The sequence below is a fragment of the Ascaphus truei genome, chromosome 22 (assembly GCF_040206685.1).
Source record: "Ascaphus truei isolate aAscTru1 chromosome 22, aAscTru1.hap1, whole genome shotgun sequence".
Classification (NCBI taxonomy): domain Eukaryota; kingdom Metazoa; phylum Chordata; class Amphibia; order Anura; family Ascaphidae; genus Ascaphus; species Ascaphus truei.
In genome coordinates, this window is record NC_134504.1 from 2,361,718 (window position 1) to 2,386,533 (window position 24,816).

The 24,816-nt window shown below is 45.8% G+C and overlaps 1 protein-coding gene across 3 annotated transcripts in view; it reads right to left on the bottom strand.

Moving 5' to 3' along the window:
* The window catches only part of SHISA6 (shisa family member 6), a 189,660-nt gene that overhangs the window by 137,677 nt on the left and 27,167 nt on the right, over nucleotides 1-24,816 (bottom strand). For all 3 annotated transcript variants that reach the window (XM_075579641.1, XM_075579640.1, XM_075579642.1), the window contains exon 3: nucleotides 22,760-22,923. In XM_075579641.1, the coding sequence (XP_075435756.1) occupies nucleotides 22,760-22,923 (164 nt within the window). The remainder of the gene's footprint in view (nucleotides 1-22,759; nucleotides 22,924-24,816) is intronic.

Here is a 24,816-nt window from a genome sequence, read left to right on the forward strand (position 1 = left end):
AGAGACATTATTACACGGCCGATGAAAGAAACATTATTACACGGCCGATGTAAGAAACATTATTACACGGCCGATGAAAGAGACATTATTACACGGCCGATGAAAGAAACATTATTACACGGCCGATGAAAGAGACATTATTACACAGCCGATGAAAGAGACATTATTACACGGCCGATGAAAGAAACATTATTACACGGCCGATGAAAGAAACATTATTACACGGCCGATGAAAGAGACATTATTACACGGCCGATGAAAGAAACATTATTACACGGCCGATGAAAGAGACATTATTACACGGCCGATGATAGAAACATTATTACACGGCCGATGAAAGAAACATTATTACACGGCCGATGAAAGAAACATTATTACACGGCCGATGAAAGAAACATTATTACACGGCCGATGAAAGAGACATTATTACACGGCCGATGAAAGAGACATTATTACACGGCCGATGAAAGAAACATTATTACACGGCCGATGAAAGAAACATTATTACACGGCCGATGAAAGAAACATTATTACATGTAAGAAACATTATTACACGGCCGATGAAAGAAACATTATTACATGTAAGAAACATTATTACACGGCCGATGAAAGAAACATTATTACATGTAAGAGACATTATTACACGGCCGATGAAAGAAACATTATTACACGGCCGATGAAAGAAACATTATTACACGGCCGATGAAAGAGACATTATTACACGGCCGATGAAAGAAACATTATTACACGGCCGATGAAAGAGACATTATTACACGGCCGATGATAGAAACATTATTACACGGCCGATGATAGAAACATTATTACACGGCCGATGTAAGAAACATTATTACACGGCCGATGAAAGAGACATTATTACACGGCCGATGAAAGAGACATTATTACACGGCCGATGAAAGAAACATTATTACACGGCCGATGAAAGAGACATTATTACACGGCCGATGATAGAAACATTATTACACGGCCGATGAAAGAGACATTATTACACGGCCGATGAAAGAGACATTATTACACGGCCGATGAAAGAAACATTATTACACGGCCGATGAAAGAGACATTATTACACGGCCGATGATAGAAACATTATTACACGGCCGATGATAGAAACATTATTACACGGCCGATGTAAGAAACATTATTACACGGCCGATGAAAGAAACATTATTACACGGCCGATGAAAGAAACATTATTACATGTAAGAAACATTATTACACGGCCGATGAAAGAAACATTATTACACGGCCGATGAAAGAGACATTATTACACGGCCGATGATAGAAACATTATTACACGGCCGATGAAAGAGACATTATTACACGGCCGATGAAAGAGACATTATTACACGGCCGATGAAAGAAACATTATTACACGGCCGATGAAAGAGACATTATTACACGGCCGATGATAGAAACATTATTACACGGCCGATGATAGAAACATTATTACACGGCCGATGTAAGAAACATTATTACACGGCCGATGAAAGAAACATTATTACACGGCCGATGAAAGAAACATTATTACATGTAAGAAACATTATTACACGGCCGATGAAAGAAACATTATTACACGGCCGATGAAAGAGACATTATTACACGGCCGATGAAAGAGACATTATTACACGGCCGATGTAAGAAACATTATTACACGGCCGATGAAAGAGACATTATTACACGGCCAATAAAAGAGACATTATTACACGGCCGATGAAAGAAACATTATTACACGGCCGATGATAGAAACATTATTACACGGCCGATGAAAGAAACATTATTACACGGCCGATGAAAGAGACATTATTACACGGCCGATGAAAGAAACATTATTACACGGCCGATGAAAGAGACATTATTACACGGCCGATGAAAGAAACATTATTACACGGCCGATGAAAGAAACATTATTACACGGCCGATGAAAGAAACATTATTACACGGCCGATGATAGAGACATTATTACACGGCCGAGCTGTTTGTAAAATAGGTTTTCTGCGAACGGACAACGGTTGCACCTTTAAATGGGCATTAGGATGTCCTTTGCGATGTTTAGTACATCGGCCCCTAGAGAATCCCACGGCAGGTAAGTACCACGTTACCCACCTACCCCACCGATTTTTCCATCTGCTGTATAATCACAGAGTCTATTTGATCCGTGACTTTGTTTTATATTTAGGATAGCTTTATGTCCCAAGCATGTTCGAATTCCATTACTGTATTAAACTCTACCACCTCTGCTGGGCGCCAGGGCATGAATCCACCACCCCTTTCCTGAATAAGTACTTTCTCGCATTTTCCCCTCAGCCTCAGAGCCTGACCTCTTCTGCTAGCATTTCTCTCTCTAAAATCGGGGGCTCAACTCCAGTCCTCATCCCCCCCGCCCCCCACACACAACAGGTCTGGCTTTCAGGATATCCCTGCTACAGGTGGTTTAATTAGTCCGTGCTTCAGCACAGGTGGTTCAGTCTTTGACTGAGCCTCTGATTGAGCCACCTGTGCTGAAGCTGGGATATTCTGAAAACCTGACCTATTGGGGGTGGGGGAGGGGCTTGGGGACCGCAGTTGAGCGCCTCTGCACTAACACATGCTTGACTACTATATTTCATACTTAGAAAGTCTTATTGCAGGGGTGGCTCACTCCAGTCAAGGGCCACCAACACGCCAGGTTTTCAGGACATCCCTGCTTCAGCACAGATGGCTCAGTCAGGGGCTCAGTCATAATGACTGAGCCACTGATTGAGCCACCTGTGCTGAAGCAGGGGTGTTTCTAATATCTGGCCTGTTGGTGGCCCTTGAGGACTGGAGTTGGCCACCCCTGCAATAAGACTTTCTTCTTTCATACATCTGGTGCAGTATTTTTGACCCAGGTTTGCAGCTGTGAGACCCCTCGAGCATGTACCGTATTATTCTGCTTAAACACACGATCACGGTTCCATATTCACGCCACATCTGCCTTCACTTGTGATTCACATCATAGCACGTTTTCTGGAGACTTCATCAAAACATGTTGCATCTCGTCCTAAATACACATCTAAGTAACGACCAAATGCGAGAGTCATCGTTCACCGGGCCCAGAGCCCGGTCATACTGCCGCAGCATCACAAGCGTACGCAGGTTACACGGTGCAGGTTACAAATAGCTATTTCATCAAGGACTGCGTGCAAGAGAAGATTATTCCAGCTGAACAGAAATGATGCTATCTGCCTTTTCAGAGTGTTACTTCTGGACACGTTGTTGCTAGCATGTGTGCACCGCGGTGAGGGCGGAAATTCAGGGAGCTTTTAAAGATGGCGGCGAGCTGAATTTCGCAATGCCTTCGAATGGCAGAATACACTTGTTGCAAATTAGATTGGTGGGTGGGCTTTGTTGGCAGGAGTGCGGGGGCTTTGATTGCCAAGTCTTGCTGAACACACAGGAACATCGCAGAAAAGGGGGCAGTCAGAAAAAAAAAAATCAAACCACCGGGTTTAAACTCATACATTTAAAAATAATAAAATAATAATAATATATTTATATATGTGTCAAAAACGCATGTGTCAGATTGGGGTAAGAAAGGCATCAACTACCCATATATTTCCTCTTAAACAAGTTATTGCAATTAGTAGTCTGAGTCACCAGAAGCAATGGGCAGACGTCTACAAACCATGCAAAATGGACCCTTGGTTTCGTGTTGTTTTCTCCCTCTCCCCCACCCTATCTCCTACCCTCTCTCTCCCACCCTCTCCCCCACCCTCTCTCTCCCACCCTCTCTCTCCCACCCTCTCTCTCCCACCCTCTCTCTCCCACCCTCTCTCTCCCACCCTCTCTCTCCCACCCTCTCTCTCCCACCCTCTCTCCCCCACCCTCTCCCCCACCCTCTCTCTCCCACCCTCTCTCTCCCACCCTCTCTCTCCCACCCTCTCTCTCCCACCCTCTCCCCCACCCTCTCTCCCACCCTCTCTCTCCCACCCTCTCTCTCCCACCCTCTCTCTCCCACCCTCTCTGTGTGTGTTACATTTCAAAGATTCCTGCAACATCCAAGACTGTTTTTTTCTGTGACCTTATTTATTTTTTTTAAACTGGAAGAAACATTTTGTCAGCACAGGGACTTTTTGGCACACCCCTAGTCACCACGCAGGAAGGCGAAGGAGAGCCCCCGGCTGACCGCTTCTAACCTCATGCTGCAGGAACGGTCACAACGCAGAGAGCTGATGGGGAAACCAATGATCAATTCATCATAGGGTCGCCACATTTCAGTTTTTAGAATTCGGGACGTTGATATCCAGTATGAAAACGTGACGTCATAATGAGCGATGGACGATTTGCAAACGCTTCGAGCTGAACGGTATCTCCCGCGTGACCGCCATATTCTTTGCGTTTTATCCTCGCTGCACTTGGCCGGGCGGGGAAAGACGTGCGCTGACCTAACACGTAGAAAATAACGCCTATAGGAGAGGGTGTCAGGGTATTGTGACATGGTCAAGCAGAATCCCAACTTTATTGTTGTTATAATTCAGTAAGGCGACATCATTCGGAAAAGGGAACTCATGTACAAATCTATTATTTTTTAGGACTGATTTCATTACAGTCATTTTAAGTTCAGGCATTTCACATCAAGGCGCTAAAATACGGGACAATTCTGCGTCCCGACCGACCTCTCCGGGACAACGGACAAGTCAATGAAATAAGGGACAATTCCGTATATACCCTAATCAATAAGGGCCATCGACACGTAGGTGTTTGAACTTATTTGCCTTCTGAAGGAAAAACATTTAGTTCTTGAAACCAATGTGGTTTTCTTTGATACTGTAAATCATGACCCAGTTGTGTCTTGGCTCTGCCCCAGTTGTGTCGGCTCTGCCCCAGTTGTGTCGGCTCTGCCCCCCGTGTTTGCACGCAGAACAACCTGTGGTTTTTGTTTTATTTTTTAGAAAAGAACAAAGTTTTTTTGTCTAAGTATAATGTAAACGTTTTTTCCCCAAGTAATCTGCAGAACAGCAAAGCTGTAATTTAAAGGCACTCAAAGATACACAAACAACAATTTCAAGGTGAGCGTTAGGTGCTGTGAAAAATCTCTGAGAACAGGGATATATCAGCGGGTATCTGTGCCAAGCCTTGACATCAAAGTGTGTATGTGAAAATGAGTGCAGTCAGGACACACAGACCTGTCAAACAGAATCACTTTGACCTCCAATGACTGTCTCGGGTTGCTTGGCAAAGACAAGAAAGAGATGCCTTGTGATCTGTACCGAGAAGCTAGTTAGCAGTGAGATTAAATGTTATATTGGTGCAGTGTACAGGTATATATTGACCTATATAAATGACTGAAGCAAACAAGGATGTGCGCAATACCGTGTGTATCTGCCTCAATGAATGGCAGAAGAGTGAATTTTAGGTTACATTCTTCTGCATTAACGTTTCCGGGGTTGGAGTTGGGGCCACTGGACCTCCGCGTCACGTTATCTCACAAGGACTGCGCCAGGCCCCTGATGCCGGCAACGGAATTGCCGGAGGGATCCACTTCCGCTTGGAAATGACTGGCCGGTCCTTTGGAGAGGTCAGCCCGACCACTCCCTAGAAAATGAGCAAGCAGGCAGGACATAGCTGGTACGTGACAAGGGTCAAAGCAGCAATTTCTCCAAAATAAAGTTGTGTTTTTGTTACTGTATACAGGTATGCACTATATCAGGGGAGGCCAACTCCAGTCCTCAAGGGCCACCAACTGATCAGATTTGCAGGATATCCCTGCTTCAGCACAAGTGATGCAGGCGTTGACTGGCCACTGATTGAGCCACCTCTGCTGAAGCAGTGATAGCCGTAAAACCTGACCTGGTGGTGGCCCTTCAGTACTAGACCCCCTCCTCTGGCGAGATATTTAATTTTGTACTTTTGCCAGAACTGGCAAAGAAAAACAAAGATGTCTGCAGGATCAGCCAATCGGAAGCTGCAGGATCAGCCAATCGGAAGCTGCGGGACCAGCCAATCGGAAGCTGCGGGACCAGCCAATCGGAAGCTGCGGGACCAGCCAATCGGAAGCTGCGGGACAAGCCAATCGGAAGCTGCGGGACCAGCAAATCGGAAGCTGCAATGTCATCTCACGTAGCTACCGCAGCTTTCTATTGGGCGCTAGAGTGAGGCTGACACCAGTTGCCATATTCTCTCTCTCGGACATTATTTCTATGTCACAATGAAATGTACCTGTGCTGTAGCTTGGAAGGCCGCGGTTCCAGAAACGAGTAGCACGGAAATTCTCATACCAGTCCAATCACCTAATCTATTTATATTTTTAGGATGGTATTTTTTATTAGAAACAAGAGTTTTTTTTAATTGTTTTATTTATTTTTTTGTACAAATGTGTTGCCAGGTGTCCAGTATTGAACTGCACTGTCCTCTATTTGGAAACTTTGTCCAGTAAAAAATGAGAGGTAATACTGGACATGTTTGTGTATACCGGTGCTTTCCCTGGCCATGGTACGCACGCCGTCCGTGGGTATGTCTGGGGGCGTTCCAGTGACGTCACGGAGCTGGGTCGCCCTCATTGGGCGAACCGCTCACGTGACAGGCCTGTCGCTCCAAGAAATCAGTTTGAACTGATTTCTTGCGCAACGCGCGCCCCCTCCCGCACGCCACATACGCTACCTTTAGGCAGTCTGTTCGCTCAGCGCCCACACGGTCTGCCATACCATGGACGCCGCCTTAGAAGTGCGTTTATGGGCCTTCTCCAGGTCCCCAAACCTACATCGCTACATTGTCACGTCAAAACGGCAGCCAAGGATGCGAGTAATGGCTGGGTCAATTTCCAACATTTAGCTTCCTGTGCACGTAGAAAAAAACATGTATATTAATTAACAGGCACCAATTAAGAGGAATGTTTATTGGCAAGAAAAATATTTAAAAGGCATAATAATTATTAGGGTGGCGCTGGTACCTGACAAACATTCACAATCAACGACAACACAATTAGACATCTGTGTTGTTAATTAGTTAAACTTGGAAGCCTTAGATACTTAGATGATTTTGTCTGATCTATTTTGCTGTAAGCAGAGTATCTGTCTTCGGACGCCCTCTGTGAATTGCTAAAATGTTCCCGCAGAGAGCTGTGGGATTCGTGATGTATCATTTGACAGTGCTTTGAAGCTTACACTTTGACAGTGATCAATTGTCCCACACTCTCCCATGGTGTCAGACTCCGAGCCAAGGTACAGATACCATTGGTGACTCATAATCTCTGTGTGTGTCTCACTGCTTGGCTCTCTACACAGAATAAAATCTCAGCCGCTGTAATACGCGACATCCATATCTACCTGCTATCTCAGGGACTAGAGTGAGCCAGGACGGACATCCTTAGGGATCACCTTTTTCAACAGGGGTTCCTAAGAATTCTTTGGTTCCCCCGGAATCCTTAAAGGGTTCCCTGCAATTTACAGGTCATTTGAAAATTGTACCAAATACAGATCAATTTATAATGTATCTGATCTCAGATGCGCTATTAGAGAGGGTTGGGGTTCTTTACAATGCATCTGATCTCAGACGCGCTATTAGAGAGGGTTGGGGTTCCTTACAATGTATCTGATCTCAGACGCGCTATTAGAGAGGGTTGGGGTTCCTTACAATGCATCTGATCACGGACACGCTATTAGAGAGGGTTGGGGTTCCTTACAATACACCTGATCTCAGACGCGCTATTAGAGAGGGTTGGGGTTCCTTACAATGCATCTGATCTCAGACACGCTATTAGAGAGGGTTGGGGGTTCCTTACAATGCATCTGATCTCAGACGCGCTATTAGAGAGAGTTGGGGGTTCCTTACAATGCATCTGATCTCAGACGCGCTATTAGAGAGGGTCGGGGTTCCTTACAATGCATCTGATCTCAGACGCGCTATTAGAGAGGGTTGGGGTTCCTTACAATGCATCTGATCTCAGACGCGCTATTAGAGAGGGTTGGGGTTCCTTACAATGCATCTGATCTCAGACGCGCTATTAGAGAGGGTTTGGATTCCGCACTAATATATAGTAATAATTATAGTTAGAAGATTGTGTTTCTGTATTTATGCCAATTTTAGAGAATTCATATTAAGCAAAATTGCAACGCCAATGCTTGCCGAATCGCTCACGAACGCCAACTCTTCCGCGGCTTATAAGTGAAAATTTTGCATCGTTTGCGACCTCGTGCAAAAGTTTCACACATCTCTATCTATGACACCAAAGTGGCAAAAAGATGTTATAAATACTGTTACACCGTTATTCTCACACTATTCTATGTTATGTGACAGGTATTGTAAGTGACGAAGAAGTATCAACAACTTCTGGGTTTTCTTTGCATTTTCAAACATTCAAAAAAAAAAAAAAATTGGCGTTCTTAAAAAAAAAAAAAGTCACCACTATTTTTTGTGTTAAAAAATTGAATATTTGAGAATTTGAAATTGCAGAATGTTTGAAAATTCACAACAACAGTAAAAGGTAGTCAACGTAGAAAATTGGAGAATATTAAAACAATTGCAATACAGACTTTGTTGGTGAAAAATGGTCGATATATTGAAACATTTGCAAACAAACACCACCGAATTTTTCGCAAATTGGAGAAGAATTGGAAAGAATAGTTGAAAACGAGAGAATATTCCCAAACAATATTCAAAATATTTGAGATTTTTGCAACTCTCCCCTTCCAAAAAATATTTTTAAAAAAAACCTGTGAACCAAATGTCTTCTCATTGGAGCCGAAATCTTCCAAATGACTAAACGGTTTCAGCGCATATTGCCTAAGAAAGTGTAGACTCTCTCAGTGTCGTGTAATAGCGCATACACAGAACGAGCCCTGCTCCGGTGCGCTTTTAAAGCGCAAATCCACAAAGGCGATTTTTTTTTTGGCAAAGTTTTTTTTATTTTATTTTTGTACACCAGAATGATGCAGGGGGTCTCCGGAGCTGAACCCCGTTCGTTTCAGGTCCGGGGACCCCCTGCTTACGGAAATACTTGCCTCTATATGGAGTGCTGGTAGCTGCTCGGCGAGCAGGAATCACGTATTGGCCGCTGTTCTAAGATTTAAAGTCCTGTGGGCCAATAGGAAGCCGTGATGTAATCGGTGCGGCTTCCTATTGGCCCATGTAACGCGGGAGCTTTAAACCTCCGCCGGAGCAGCTACTGGCTCCTACTACGGAAATAAGTATCTGCGGAAGCAAGGGGTCCCCGGAAATTAACGGGGATCCGCTCCAGAGACCCCCTGCTTTTTTTTTTTTAAATCAATGGCTTGGATTTCTCCTTAAAACTAATAGCAGATCTAACCTGGTCTGCCTCTGTTTCCTGCATAAACCCAATATTAATGCGAGAGCTTCTTATTATATAATCTATAGATTTTTAAAGAACTACACAAGTCCTACCACACATACACATACCACACATACACATACCACACATACACATACCACACATACACATACCACACATACACATACCACACATACATACCACACATACATACCACACACACACATACACATACCACACATACACATACCACACATACACATACCACACATACACATACCACACATACACATATCACACATACACATACCACACACACACATACCACACACACACATACACTGGCGACACACTTTATTCGAGCTCGGCTAGTCCCACGAATTCTGGTATACCCGGGTGTATTGAGGTTTGTGACTGTTTTCTGCCCGAGTGCATTGAGGTATTTTCCAGGCAGGGATTGAAGCATTTTATTCCCGCTGGCTGCAATACTGCACAGTATATATATATATACTGCATTACAATTCATGAATTTATGCCATCTGGTAGACACGCGAAGCATTGCAGCCTATTAAATCCTAATCATTATCATTTCACAGATCAGCCGCCCGTCAGCCAGGCATGAACCCAGGCTGGGAAGGCAAACGCAACGGGGCTTGTCAGAGGTGAGGAGCGGCGCATTCCAGGTATCTGCCAGGTACATACTGGGTATTTGCTCGAATAAAGTGTGTCGGTGCAGTACCACACACACACATACCACACATACACATACCACACATACACATACCACACATACACATACCACACATACACATACCACACATACACACATACCACATACACATACCACACATACACATACCACACATACACATACCACACACACACATACCACACACACACATACCACACACACACATACCACACACACACATACCACACACACACATACCACACACACACACATACCACACATACACATACCACACATACACATACCACACACACACACACATACCACACATACATCTGCGAACATGTCGTTTTAATTGTCTTCTTAACATTTGCTCTGCGGGTAAAAGCAATTTACCAAACAAACAAACAATGTATTCAGCTCAGAGTCTGACGGGTTGTGTGAAAACTGTGTTCCTAATTTAAAAACAATTTAAACTTAAAAGCAGTAAGCTGTAATAGAATCAGACAATGGCGCGAGGGGAACGCTATTCACACCTTTAATTGCCAGATGTCATTTAAACAAAAGGAACATTAGCAAAGGCCTGACGTGCAATTCCACTGAAAAGAGTGTTCCAGTCTTCTTGTTTAAAATGTGCAATCCCACACAACTGGCCAAAAAAAACCCGCAACCCCTTGTAAAGAATGCAACAATCTTAAACGTACCTACCCATGCTAAAAACACAGATGTGGTTGTTTAAATTACTTGGTAATTAATTACACATTGCTTTTCTTAGGGGCTTTATAGTTGATCAATTAAGTGTTTTCTTTACCTTTGACTCACCTTGTCTTTATCAGAGAGCTGACAGAGCTAAGGGGAGGGGGAGAGAGAGGGTTCTGCCTGTGCAAACGCTTGTGGAACACACAGTGATATCAGACAGAAGAGAGCAGCCCGAGGGGATCAGCCCCTCCCAGGTCTCAGCTCATCATTATTTAAAGAATTGTTAAAACATTTTTTATTTAGTGATGGATAATTTATGTATGAAAATCTGTTTTAAAGTGAGTTTGCACTCGTTAGGTGTTCATTTTCACTGGTTTTATGTAAATTAAAATACCACTTTAGTAAAAACGCCCACTGATCTATATCCAAACTTTTACCGGACTCCAAAATCTTACGGACCTCGGTCCTGGGAGAAAGACTTCTCGGGGTGAGAAGATGAAACTTGGGACGGTTCTTCTAGTTATTCCCATTTGGGTGATGTAAGTAGGGCCCATGTTTGCCAAGCAGTGCTATGCCACAATACGCCTCGGGCGCCAGAAAACTCCATCGCAATGCATTGAAGCGACACTCGAAATTTCAAAGGACCCTTCAGATCTAATTGTGAATGTGTTGGACGTTATTTCTGATACAGTCAATGGCGGGATCAATCAGCTGTTTGAATTAATTTCCCTCCGCGGTCTTTCACCAAAGAAAAATCACCCCAGAGGTGCGTCATTGGGGGATAATATGAGCTGAAGATCAGTGTGGAAGGACGCATTATCATGAGTCTGAGAGGCTTAAATCAGGAGAAATCTGAGAATTGCAGTCAGGAAGTGTTCTGGAGACTGGCGTTTGCAAAACTAAAAAAAATATATATAGTATCTTTAGAGTAAGGCTATTTTTGGAAAGAGAACGGAGTTTCTGCACCTTTTTTTAAGGAATCAACAAGAAAAAATATATATATATATTTATATTTATATATTTGTTATGAGATTGGACTGACATACTAACTGGGGGCGAATACATGCTTTTTAACCCCATTTCCTCATTTAAATTTGAATTATTTAACATATTTTGGACAGAATTTACCAAGGAAAATGATGGGTGGCAGGAAAAAACAGTAGTATGTTTGATGGTACCAGGAGGTATGCATTACCACTCCGTGTTTTCAAATCCAGAGTACCAGTCACATACATATACTGTATATCAAAAGAGGAGAGTGCAAGCTCCATAGCGCAGATCAATAAAAATGGGTTTGAATGAAAACAGGGTAAAAATGGCTACTCACAATGGTAGCTAGGACATGCGCATATATACATATACACACACACACACACACACACACACACACACACAAACTTACTGCTTTAAGGAAAAGTGGTTTATTTGGGAAAACGCACCTTTCCAATGATGACAGCACCATTACTGCTTTAATCCCAATAAAATACATTCCAACGAGTTTGGCATCAGTACAGTATGTAACAAATATAGATCTTTATTTAAATGAGGCACAGTACCACTACTTTTAAGCCATTGGGTACGTCCCAATCCATATTCATGCCACACCCCAAGTTTTCCTATCTACTAGTAGCTGAATCCCTGCTATATATCATAATTCAAGTATATTGCCATTTTTTCTTAAATATTCTCTTTTGTTCGGTGTTGCCAAGCTGACGCCTTACATTTTAATTATGTCTAAAACATCTTCAATCCCATATGGATCTACAGCGTTAATACATTACCCGGGAGGGGAAAAAACAAGTCTACGTGAATGAGCTCGCTACCTCACTGGTCACGAAGGTGGTGGCAGTGATAAATGCATTGATTACTTTGAGATGAGAGGAGTTACAATAACCAGTGGAGTTGACGGATGCCCAATGACAGCTGTCAAAGGGAACAGCTTCCAATTACCAATCTCTGGATCACAGAAAGCAAGGCAACAGCAGAGAACTATTTGTCTAACTTATAACCCAGTGCAGTTCTATCTGTACACAAGATGAATCTTAATAGAAGCAGGATGTTCAGCACTTTCAGGGCCAGTATTTACCAGTCCTTCTTTTATTGGGTTTGCCTTTTTACTCTAACGCAACCCAACCTGGGCGGCTGGCGTGAAGACTTACCAGCGGGGCACAGTGCGGCATATACACACCGGGACTTAGAGAGTGGCACAGACAAAGGAGGATATAGAATGACAAATAGACAGAGAGGTGGATAAGAGAGTGAAAGATATAAATAATGTGTTTTCCTGTGTCAATAACTCAATGTTTACATTCCAAGATGTGGGATCCTTATTCTGTAAGATGGGATTTGTGGGGGACCCAAACCATGGTCGTCTTTCTTTGTGCCCTGAATACATAAAGGGGGGTCCAAAAGGCAAAACAAAAGTTTGTAGGAGGGGGTCTCGGTTTCAAAAGATTGGGAACTACTGTTCTCACCAACTGCATTAATGGTACAACATGTAAATGAAATATAGTCTAATACAGTCATTTTCAAACATAAGGGAAGTAAACAAATGAATGCCCTTTTGTTTTAGCATTCCTGCTGAGCCTCTGACTGATCTTTCCAGGGAAATGGTCTGTGGGACCTGGAATTAGGTTGGACTTCATGGTCCAAGCCTTTCAGAATGACCAGGAGACTCCTACAATGTTGAGTTGACTCATGAGACTGGCGGAATCTCCCCCATGACCCAGTCTGTGCGGGGGAGAGACTGTGTGCTCTGCTTCTAACACTATATGTATGTGTGAACGTATAAATACTGTATATGTATAAGCATTGCTCACCCCGTAAACACTGAAAGGGTTAAAAGACACTCAGATTACACAACACGTCCAGGACTAGTAACCCAACGCTAGAAAGACTAATCAATAACTTTAAAAAAAATCTATGTAATTTTCTGTAGCTCGTCCTTGTGCCCATAATGTCCTCACATATACGGTAAGTACTCTACGCGGTGGGATGGTAGATGTAGGTACAGCAAGTAATGCGCATCGGTGAGATGCATTTCTCGGCTTTCCAAGGATACACTGCGCTATAATGGTGAAGGTAATGAGATCCGTCTCCAGCTCCCTGCGCAGTACTTAACATTTTATAACGTGAATGTACAATGTGTTGGGGTCAGAGGTTAATTAAATGTAATACTGATGGACTAACATGCTACATCTGTAACCGCTCCCTGCGCTCAGGTCCACTTCCCTGGGAGATAAGAGGATGAGAGTTTGCTGAATATCAGTGTTTCAGCATGTGAACTCTCTGCGCCCCTCTCCCCTGCCTCTCCGCCCCTCTCCCCCTATCTCTTCCTGTCTCTTTCCCTCCCTCCCCGCTCTCTATTATATCGAATATATTCTCTCTCTCCTGCCTCCCTCTCCTGCCTCTCCCCCTATCTCTTCCTGTCTCTCTCTTTAACTCCCTCCCCCCGCTCTCATATCGAATATATTCTCTCTCTCTCCTGCCTCCCTGTCCCCTGCGTCCCTCTTCCCTGCCTCCATCTTCCTTGCCTGTCTCTCCCCCCTATCTCTCTCTTTCCCTCCCTCCCCCTCTCTTATATTTAATATATTCTCTCTGCTGCCTCCCTCTCCCCTGCCTCCCTCTCCCCTGCCTCTCTGCCTCTATCTCTCTTTCCCTCCTTCCCTCCTCTCTTATTTTGAATATATGCCCTCTCCCCTGCCTCCCTCTCCCCTGCCTCCCTCCCTCCTCTACCCCTCCTTCAGAATTTCTTCGGAATCAGAGCTGTCAATCACTGCTCTGCTTCCCAACGCTTACGTTACCCCTTCCCATAGGTGCCTGATGTGAGGCCAGGGGGAAGTGTTAAGGGGTACTTAAGGTGAGGGGGGGGGGGGGGAGATCCCAGCTTCCATTTTCTTCTAGAATCTACTGGAGCAAAATTCCACCCACCCTGTTTTTAGGCATGAGTGGTGTCTATCCCTGCTTCAGCACAGATGGCGCAGTTATAATGACTGCACCACTGATTGAGCCACCTATGCTGAAGCAGGGATATCCTGAAAACCTGACATGTTGGTGGCCCTTGATGACTGGAGTTGGCTGCCCGTGGTGTATGCAGACTAGATACAAGTGGGTTGGTTACTTCGAAATGCGTTGGTTACGGCTATAAACGATTGTTGGTCCAGAAAAGGGTATTTTTATTTCCCTTTTGACTTTAACTGGAGTTTAGAGATCAAAATGGCAAGTAATTTTCTTTTACGAATAATTTAGTTCTCTGTATATATGTATATACCGGTAGATATATTTATTCAAAAACTGCCATATGTCACGCGGACATCTCTGCTGCTTTATGTTTGGTGAAATTTAACCACGATCTTTTGACCTCTCGTTCGGCCAACAGACAGTTAAGAAATTGCACAGCGGGACTAATTAAAGCTGCTGGTCTTCGCTGTATTTTATTTGAAAAGATAATTGGCTGCAATGTTATTTCACCAGCTCCATCAATACTTAAAGGACTCCTAGCAGATCCGTTATCATACGCATACACTATATACTGAAATAGGGCCAATGCAGTAGTCACAAGCCCGATTTCAGTGTCTGGATGGGAGTCACACGCAGGTGCAAGTGTTGTCCCATTATGTGAAGATAATGTAACGCTATGTATGATAAGCCCATGCTAGTGAGCACTGGTAGGGGTGTTATTCCTTATACATAGCTCGTTTATTGGATACAGCGCTGACACAGGGAGAATAATGTCTGTGAATGGGGGAAGTGTTTGTCACTTATCCCGCCCCATCCTTATCAGAGAGCCAATAAAGATAAGGGGAGGGGAGAGAGAGGGGGCTCTGCCTGTGCAAACTCTTGCAGAACACACAGTGATATCAGGCAGAAGGAAATCACCCCCTCCCAGGACTGAGCCACTGATTGAGCTACCTGTGCTGAAGCAGGGATATCCTTAAACGCTGACCTGTTGTGGCCCTTGAGGACTGGAGTTGGCCACCTCCGCTCCAGCACCAGTAGCACGAGAATCTTGGCAGTCGGACTGTGTGACAGGTAAGGGCCGGTGGTTCTAACCAAGGATGGAACCGTACAATTAGTCTTGTAAAGTATTCCCTGGGAGTAAATCCGGGCCTGAGCGCGTGCGAGGTAGGGAAACACCGCGCATCCCGCGGCTGTTCCGCAGTAAATATTTCATTAGGGTCATAAACCATCATCATATTGGAATTCATTTTTTCGGGGACGCGCGTGCGCGCGGTATTGCAAATTAAAAAGTTCTGCTTGAATACATGAAGGAGAGAAATGAAAAATAAGTCTACAGGTCGCTTTATACCAAATGCAGTTCTCTAGACTCGGACATTTCCTGAAATGAACACTTTCAGCTCACAGCCTTAATGTGTATTAAGGCCTTATTCTTAGGGTGACCAGATGTCCCGGTTTAGCCGGGACAGTGTCGCTTTTTAGGGCCCTGTCCCGGTTTGTTAATCCCCCCTGGCGAGCGCCGGCTGCGCGGCATTCGCGCATGCCGCCGGCAAGTGGCGTTCGCGCATGCAGCGATCGCCAACTGCGCATGCGTGACATTTGTTTTTGGGACAAATATGGTCACCCTACTTATTCTGTATCTCCCGAAGTGGCCATTCGGGGAAAAAAATCTATCAGATGTTATTGTGTCCTGGAACAGGATGGTCTAATCCCTGTGCCCCTTTGCAGCTCATAGGATTTGTCTCCCTAGCTCAGGCGCCTGTAATTTCCCCTGTCCCCGCAGCTAGCTGCATGTGCAAATGGCAACATTATTGATACATTTGTCCTTTACACAGCCCTAGTCAGTGTTGGTTGCCTTAGCTACCAACAGACAAGAATTCAGGGTAACAGCACATAGCCATGTGTAAAATGGATAGCTATCTGTCACCCTGCTAAAGGACCAAAGTGTACTAAGGGTAGTGACATGTTTAACCTGTTAAGTGCCAGAGGGTCCCAGCCATGTCCCTCTCCCTGATCATACGATTGATCCTGACCGGTCACAGGATCTCAGCGTTATTCTGGTGACATTGTCGGAAGGAGAGAGCCCCCTCCCCAATCTGCCCTTAGAAAACGGACATAGTGCCATGATGGGCAGGGCACGTCACACGGGCCACGTGCGTGCCAGCACTCCTGGCGTACACTGCATGTCCATAGGGCCCCAAGGGGGTGAAGGGATTACATCTGGGTGATACAGAAGATGCTTTAGTATTGAGGTCTGACACCAATAACTATTTTTAAATCATTATTTTCTAAAGTTCGTTTGTAAACACGGTGAGACTTGGGAGGGTTTCGATGTCTTCTGGATGCTCCCTCTTCTATGATATCGCTGTGTGTTCAACAAGAGTTTGCACAGGCAAACCTCCACCCCCCCCCCCCCCCCTTTATCTTTATTGACTCTCTGGCACGGAAAGCGTGGGATAAGCGGAAAGAAAACACTTGATTGACACGTCCCCATTCAGAATCCCAGAAGAAATGAAACTTCTAGCACGGTTATATTTCAGTTGAATGAGTTTCTTTATTATTGCAACTAAATGAGTGGAAAAGCGACGTGAAATAACTCTAGACCTTTGTGCAGCGACAAAGCCCAAACTCGCTCGCCGTCCCACTAGTTCTCTCTCTTATTTATTTTGTTATTCTAAGCCCGTGTGTAGGACACATTTCCACCCCCGGAGACCCTCCAGCTTAGTAATTGTAAGCTTTTCAGAACAGAGGGCCATATGCCTGCATTATAATACGGCGCTGCTTTCACTAGCAGCACGATCCAGGAATAAAGGCTCGTACTTTAAGTCTTGTGTGTTCCCATCACGGTGACTCCCGGGGTGTGAGCTAGAGAAAATAAGTCTTGATTGAGCTGCGGTAACTGTGAAGTCCCTCGGCAGCCCGGGCGAGATGACTGCCAGATGGCAGCCTCTTGGTCACAGCTACTGAGGAAACCGGAGGGCTTCGGGCTGATCAAATAATAATACACAGTCCCTCTACAAGGGCAAGGTGAGAAGGGCTGGGGGTTCAGCCCAGTCAGAGATCCAGGGTTGAAAAGAAACAGGGAGATTGGGACCGCAGGTAAGGACCACTTCCCCGCCTCGCCGGACCATTTTACTAAACCTGAAGAAATTCGAATCCACTGCGAGTTTGCAACTTCCTTTTATCCGTGGAACAGTTCCAAAAAGGCAGATTTCCTTTTCTCCTATCATTGATTCTGTTGGACCTGACACCAGTACGGCCTGTGTCTCAGTGTCTCTGTGTGTGTATGTCTCTGTGTGTGTGTGTGTGTGTGTGTGTGTGTGGGGGGGTGTCTCTCTCTCTCATTGTGTCTCTCTCTCTGTGTGTGTGTCTCTCTCTCTGTGTGTGTCTCTCTCTGTGTGTCTCTATCTCTGTGTGTGTCTCTCTGTGTGTGCATGTCTCTCTCTCTCTGTGTCTCTCTCTTTCTGTGTGTGTCTCTCTCTCTCTCTCTCTGTGTCTCTCTCTCTTTGTGTGTGTCTCTCTCTCTTTGTGTGTGTCTCTCTCTCTTTGTGTGTGTGTCTCTCTCTTTGTGTGTGTGTCTCTCTCTTTGTGTGTGTGTCTCTCTCTTTGTGTGTGTCTCTCTTTGTGTGTGTCTCTCTTTGTGTATGTGTGTCTCTCTCTCTGTATGTGTGTGTCTCTCTCTCTCTGTATGTGTGTGTCTCTCACTCTCTGTATGTGTGTGTCTCTCTGTGTGTGTGTCTCTGTGTGTGTCTCTCTGTGTGTGTGTGTCTCTCTCTGTGTGTGTGTGTGTCTCTCTCAATCCGCAAGTGGATGTAAGATAACATTTGATGCCGGATTTCACAGAATCGGGGCGGGGGGGTTAGGATGTATCCGCCCAAAAAATGTTTCGTTTCCAATCCGCCTTCGGGTTTCCGTGTAAGGATTGGATTTTTGGTAAAAACATTGTAGAAAAGAGACCATATAACACGGGAGCGAGCAACTCCAGTCCTCAAGGGCCACCAACAGGTCAGGTATTTAGGAAATCCCTGCTTCAGCACAGGTGGTGCAGTCACAATGAATGAGCCATCTGTGCTGAAGCAGGGATATCATTAAAACCTGACTTGTTGGTGGCCCTTGAGGACTGGAGTTGGCCGCTCCAGACTATCTCTCAGGGTTCACGGAAATGCGGCATTGCAAAGCTCCTGCATCCTGCGAGCCAATCGGAAGCCGTGACGTCACCGGTGCGGCTTCCTATAGGCCCGCGTGACGCGGGAGTTTTAAAAAGCAGAGCGATACCGGCGCCCCCCCTACGGGTCTGTACCTCGGGAAGCATGAGGGTCGCCAGAGCTGAAATTAACGGGGTTCGGCTCGGAGACCCCCATTGCCAGCTTGTGGCGCTCCCCTGTAAGAGTAAGTCGGGGGAGTATTAGGTGGGTTCCCGGCCCTTGCCTGGTATCCGCCTCTCTGCTTCCATAAAACACATGTGGGTGCGTTACCCGGCAGACAAGGAGTGCGGCGGACGGGCCACGCTGCTGCAGGGAGACGCCGGCACTTCTGGTGTAACAGACTCGCTCCCGGTCGGGTGCCGGATCGGCAGATGGCGCAGCACAGGAGGGTGGAAACTAACGAGAAGATATGTTATTGTTTCGGAGGAGCGGCTGGGTGTCTTGGACGCGCAGCACACGTTGGTGTTAATTCATCCGTTTAAACGCCGCAATGTCACTCGCGCTCTGTGAACAATGAGTTTGGAACACGTGCCCCCCTTGGCCCGCTCTCCTTGTCATTGGAAATGTTAACCTTTATGTTACATTGAGTGGAATATTACCGCCACCCGCCACCCACTACCCCCAATCAACGCGCGCTGGGAAAGAGAGGCATTGGAGCAGAAAATACATTCAAAATGTGTGTATATATACATATCTACTATATATTTATATACATATACATATATACACACACACACACACACACACACACAGAGGAAAAGTCAGGCCACTTGTGTCGAAAAACCATATTGAAGGCCCGCATTTAATATGCGGTTTGTTAAGCCGTCTTCCCTGTATTGGAGCAGATCTCAGCTCCGTTCAAATGCAAAGAGCTGAAATCTCCTACAGTTCGCACAAGATTCTAGGGGAGGATACCTGGCCCCATTCATGGGAACAGGCTGTAAGGCAGGGGTGCGCAGACTGGGGGGCGCGGGCGAGGAGGAGAGCAGGCAGGGGTGCGCAGACTGGGGGGCGCGGCCGAGGAGGAGAGCAGGCAGGGGTGCGCAGACTGGGGGGCGCGGGCGAGGAGGAGAGCAGGCAGGGGTGCGCAGACTGGGGGGCGCGGCCGAGGAGGAGAGCAGGCTGGGGTGCGCAGACTGGGGGGGCGCGGGCGAGGAGGAGAGCAGGCAGGGGTGTGCAGACTGGGGGGCGCGGCCGAGGAGGAGAGCAGGCTGGGGTGCGCAGACTGGGGGGCGCGGGCGAGGAGGAGAGCAGGCAGGGGTGCGCAGACTGGGGGGCGTGGGCGAGGAGGAGAGCAGGCAGGGGTGCGCAGACTGGGGGGCGCGGCCGAGGAGGAGAGCAGGCTGGGGTGCGCAGACTGGGGGGCGCGGGCGAGGAGGAGAGCAGGCAGGGGGGCCGCAGTGCAGGGCGTTTGCGCACCCCTGCTGTAAGGTATCCCATGGCATAACACTGCTTAGTAAATATCTGTGTGGCCAGGAGGTGAGGAAGAAAGACTTTAATTCCGGGGCGGCCAACTCCAGTCCTGAAGAGCCACCAACAGGTCAGGTTTTAAGGATATCCCTGCTTCAGCATAGGTGGCTCAATCAGTGGCTCAGTCGAATTTGCTGAAGCAGGGATATCCTGAACACCTGACCCATTGGTGGCCTTGGAGGACTGGAGTTGGCCACCCCTGCTTCAGTCAACCGCACAAATATTTGACCCGACGTTGTTACATTAGGTGTAGTTCAGCTTGGCGCTGTGCTTCTGAGCGGTAACATGCCTTTCCCAGCATCCAGCTACTGCGGCTCTGTAACAGTTTGCCGTCCTCGTTAACACTTTAAGTGACGGCCTGCGCCGGATCTTGTGCGGTGCCACTACATCTCTGCGTGTCACTTTCCACCGACACTAAAGGAATTCAGCCTGATCTGCTTCGCCCCCCAGTCTCGGGCGTCGCGCTGGAGTTAAATCCCTAGTGTCTTTATCAATATGGTTACCGCGGCGACTTAAATGTCATCAATATCACAACAGTTCATGCACAGTGAGGCAGAAGACGGGGTCCCCTGTGCAGGCTGATCCTCGTTAACACGAGTACCCCGGCATACTGCGTGTTCAACGCTTTGGGAAAGTGGAGACGACAAGAATGAGGAGTAACATGTTTCAAGACGCGCTCACGTGGAAGTGTACAGCGCGCTTCGGGACCAACCACTTACACCTCTTTCCTTTACTAACGATACACGGATACTCCAAATATTTGCCGATTGGTCATCGCGGGATGCAATATTATGGCTTCCAAATGGTGCGAAGCTACTTTGCCACTCCAGATCTACTGAGTTTCTCTTTTGGGGATGTGGGGCTAACAGCCCAAAGTCTAACAGCAATAGCCATTTTCTGTTCCCAACAGACTGTAGCAAGAAACAAGCACAGCCCTTTCAGCTCAGCTTAGAGCAAGCCAAGTATCGAGCCCAGGGCTTCCATTTGGCAAAATTCCCAGATCCTAGTCAAGAGCATTGTAAAAGCTGATACACAACGATCAATGAAGCACTCTGAGATCTTTGCTTAATCTTTACCCGAACACATATTTAATTGACTTTAAGATGATGTTGAAGACGCTGTGTTTAAATCGTGGTCGGTTTCATGCAGATATCATGCCCATTTGCTACCAGGAATGACTTGGAATAGTGACCTAGAGATATATCACTTACAGTATTCTCACATTTCCTTTTAAGTTCTCACGTTGCCGTTTCACATCTGTGGTGGGAGAGATGATTACCGGTGATGGTATTCCACCCTATGTTCATGATACGACCGATACGTATCCAGAATCAGTGATCTCTCCCGGGAACTCACTGGGTGCGAGTGGTCTGATTGTGGAGCTTGTGGTTGTGACAGCCAATTCTACAATCCATACCCCTGCTGCACTTACAGGGCTGAGATTGGTGGGTCTTTGACCCTGGTCCATGGGCTAGCACTGGCCATTGGCTCTTTATGCAAACAGCATTGGAACCCCTTGAGTATCAAATCGGTCAGCACAGCATTGTCACCATGTTGTGGCTCTTACAATGTTTTCAATCACATGGTTAGGAAGATAATTACACACGACATAAGAATCCTAAAAACAGAAGGAAATATACAGAGGTCTATCGCATGTGAAGATGGTCAAATGGATTTGGGTCCCAATGGGTGGAAAATGGTCAATTAGGCGATCGAGATTAGTTAAATTACGGTGGGTAAACCTGTCTAAGACATGCAAATGAGCACACAGTAATATTTCCATTTGAGAGAGATATATATATATATATATATATATATATATATATATATATATATATATATACATATATATACACACACACATACACACACACACTTATTCTATATATTATATAATATTTGAAGAGCGGCCATATTGTGAACCATGGTAGCCAAGGAGAGCGGCTACCGGCAACTCATTCGCAGGTCAGTACCTCCAAAAGCAAGGTGTCCCCGGAACTGAAATTAACAGGGTTCAGCACCGGTGACCCCCTGCTTCAAATATATATTTATATATAAAATAAGTTGCAAAAAAAATCCGCCGCCTTAGATGGCCTCTTTAAAGTAAGTAACAGCGACGGCTGCTCTGAATACAGTGACACAGCAGGTAAGTGACACGGAGGATTAGATCTTTGTTACATTCTAACTGGGCTAGATACTTGTCCCATATAAATAGTTTAAGGCCCCTCCGGCACTGCCGATCATGTGACCTGCTCCATCACCGACGGTGGAACGGAAGAAGGGGTCTCCTACTCCTTCCGTGCCATTTATATCTGATAGTCCAGTTTTCAGGTGCACCTGGTAATAATCTGTCAGCATACAGTGCTAACGCGAGGCTGACACACGCACACACACATATACTATACACACACACACACACACACACACACACACACACACACACACACACACACACACACACACCCGGAATCCCACCTGTGCCATGGTTGGTTTTGGACGTCCGCACTGGGGTGTAGTGATTTTTTGAGGTCCTAGCTGGTGTATTCTCCTTGGGGGAGTTGTTCACGGCGGAGATGGCTTCTCGCTCGCAATGCGGAATAGGGATCGGTCCTTGCTGTATTAGGATATCCGCCAGAGCCCTGTAATATACCAAAGAAACGTGTTAAACGTGTCCCTGTACCGCGAGTAATGCCTTATCTGCATGTCCAGTCTTATTAAAAAGCTGCTAACATACATAGGGCCAGATTTACTAAACGGTGCTCGGTCATAAGACACTCCAACGTCCGGGAAACTGGTCCCCGAAATATTTGTTTTTTGTGTGCTAGTTTTGATACAATAAAACTACAAATATGACCCCAGGGTCACTAATAGCACCCGTGGATTGCGGTTTTAATTAGTGTAAAGATAACTATTTCTCTGTATATACACAACGGGTTACAAGCAGCCTTCTCCGAAAAGAGACACAGATATACACAGACAGTAAGTGTCAAAGTCGTCCCCCGAGTTCAAATTGGCGTAAACCCTAACAAGTCTGTTTATATTGTTAGCGCAGAATTAAGTTACAGGGTAATAAGCAAACAATAAGGTGACGCAGCGCAGAGGTTTCATTATGTAGGGCAGGGGGGCTCAACGCCAGTCTTCAAGCCCCCTCAACAGGTCAGGTTTTCAGGATATTCCTTCTTCAGCACAGGTGGCGCAATCAGTCCCTGCTTCAGCACAGGTGGCCCAGTCTTTGACTGAGCCACCTGTGCTGAAGCTGGGATATCCTGAAAACCTGTCCTGTTGGGGCGGGGGGGGGGGCTAGAGTTGAGCACCCCTGATGTAGGGTAACAAACTGTATTTTCCCAGTCTGGCTATTATAGATAATATTACACTAATGATCTATATTTACTAATACTAGTTAGAAATACACAGTACACATGATTCTGTTTTAATTTAAGTTGCATCAATCAGGTAATTATCGTTATGTACAAAATCGCACAACGAGGCTTCATACGAACGTCGCACAAGTTATAAAGGTTTATACTACTGGATGGCGCTAAAATCCGGGCGCGCAATTAAAAAAATACGTATGATCTTCGTACAGAGGCCTCGACAAATCTAAAGAACACATTAACCGATTGTCTGCCAGAGGGACCTGCAGCTCTCGGACAGCAAAGGGTTAAAGATACTTACACTTGCCTGATCACCTATATTTAACTCTTTAAACATGCCACTGCCGCCATTAGTTCACTTTGGTCCCTGGAGAGTCTGAACCATTAAAGCCGTTTAACAGGTTAAATGTGAATGCTTGACATCAGTTTTATATAATCTTTTCAACTGTTAATGTCTCTGCGATAACCAAACACCCCCAGTGTTTTTGTTTTACAATCTTTACCTAATCTCTTTTGTGATAACACGGTTTGCAAACATGTGTATGTGGGGGCAGATTTCACCTCGTTTCCTGTCTTTGTTTTATTTGACTCATGACGCCTGTGTAATTAGTTTAAGGAGATACTGGGGAAGGACGGTGATTAAAAAAATAATAATAATAACATTCAAATGAAGATATTAGAAACGGTCTTATTTTAACACAACACGCGAGGAAGTGAAAATTGGACTAACTGGCGCTATGCCATAAGGCTGGGAAAGAGTCTTATAGAATAGCCCCACTTAGGGAAAATGGGCCTCAAACCCTTCAAACTGCCTTACGCATGGTGAGATCAATCTCACGCTGCCGGAAACGCCGGACACAGAATCCCAAATCCCGCCCTCCCTCCTGTCACAGCGCCACGCTCTGCAGACGCTGGGTTTCCTGCTCTGGAGCTGAGTAGGGGTCTCGCGCAGGAGTGAGGGCCCTTCTCACGGTTTGGAGTGAGGGACCCTGGATAGCTCGGACTCCCAGCGTGGAAAGGCACCTTACAACCTATTAAAGTGAATGGCTTGTAAGGTGTCTAACAGCATCAAAATATGTATCATGGACCGGCACTGCTTCGCAGACATGGGCTTCAGCTATTCTAAGGAAGTGAACGACATCAATGAATTGTAAAAAA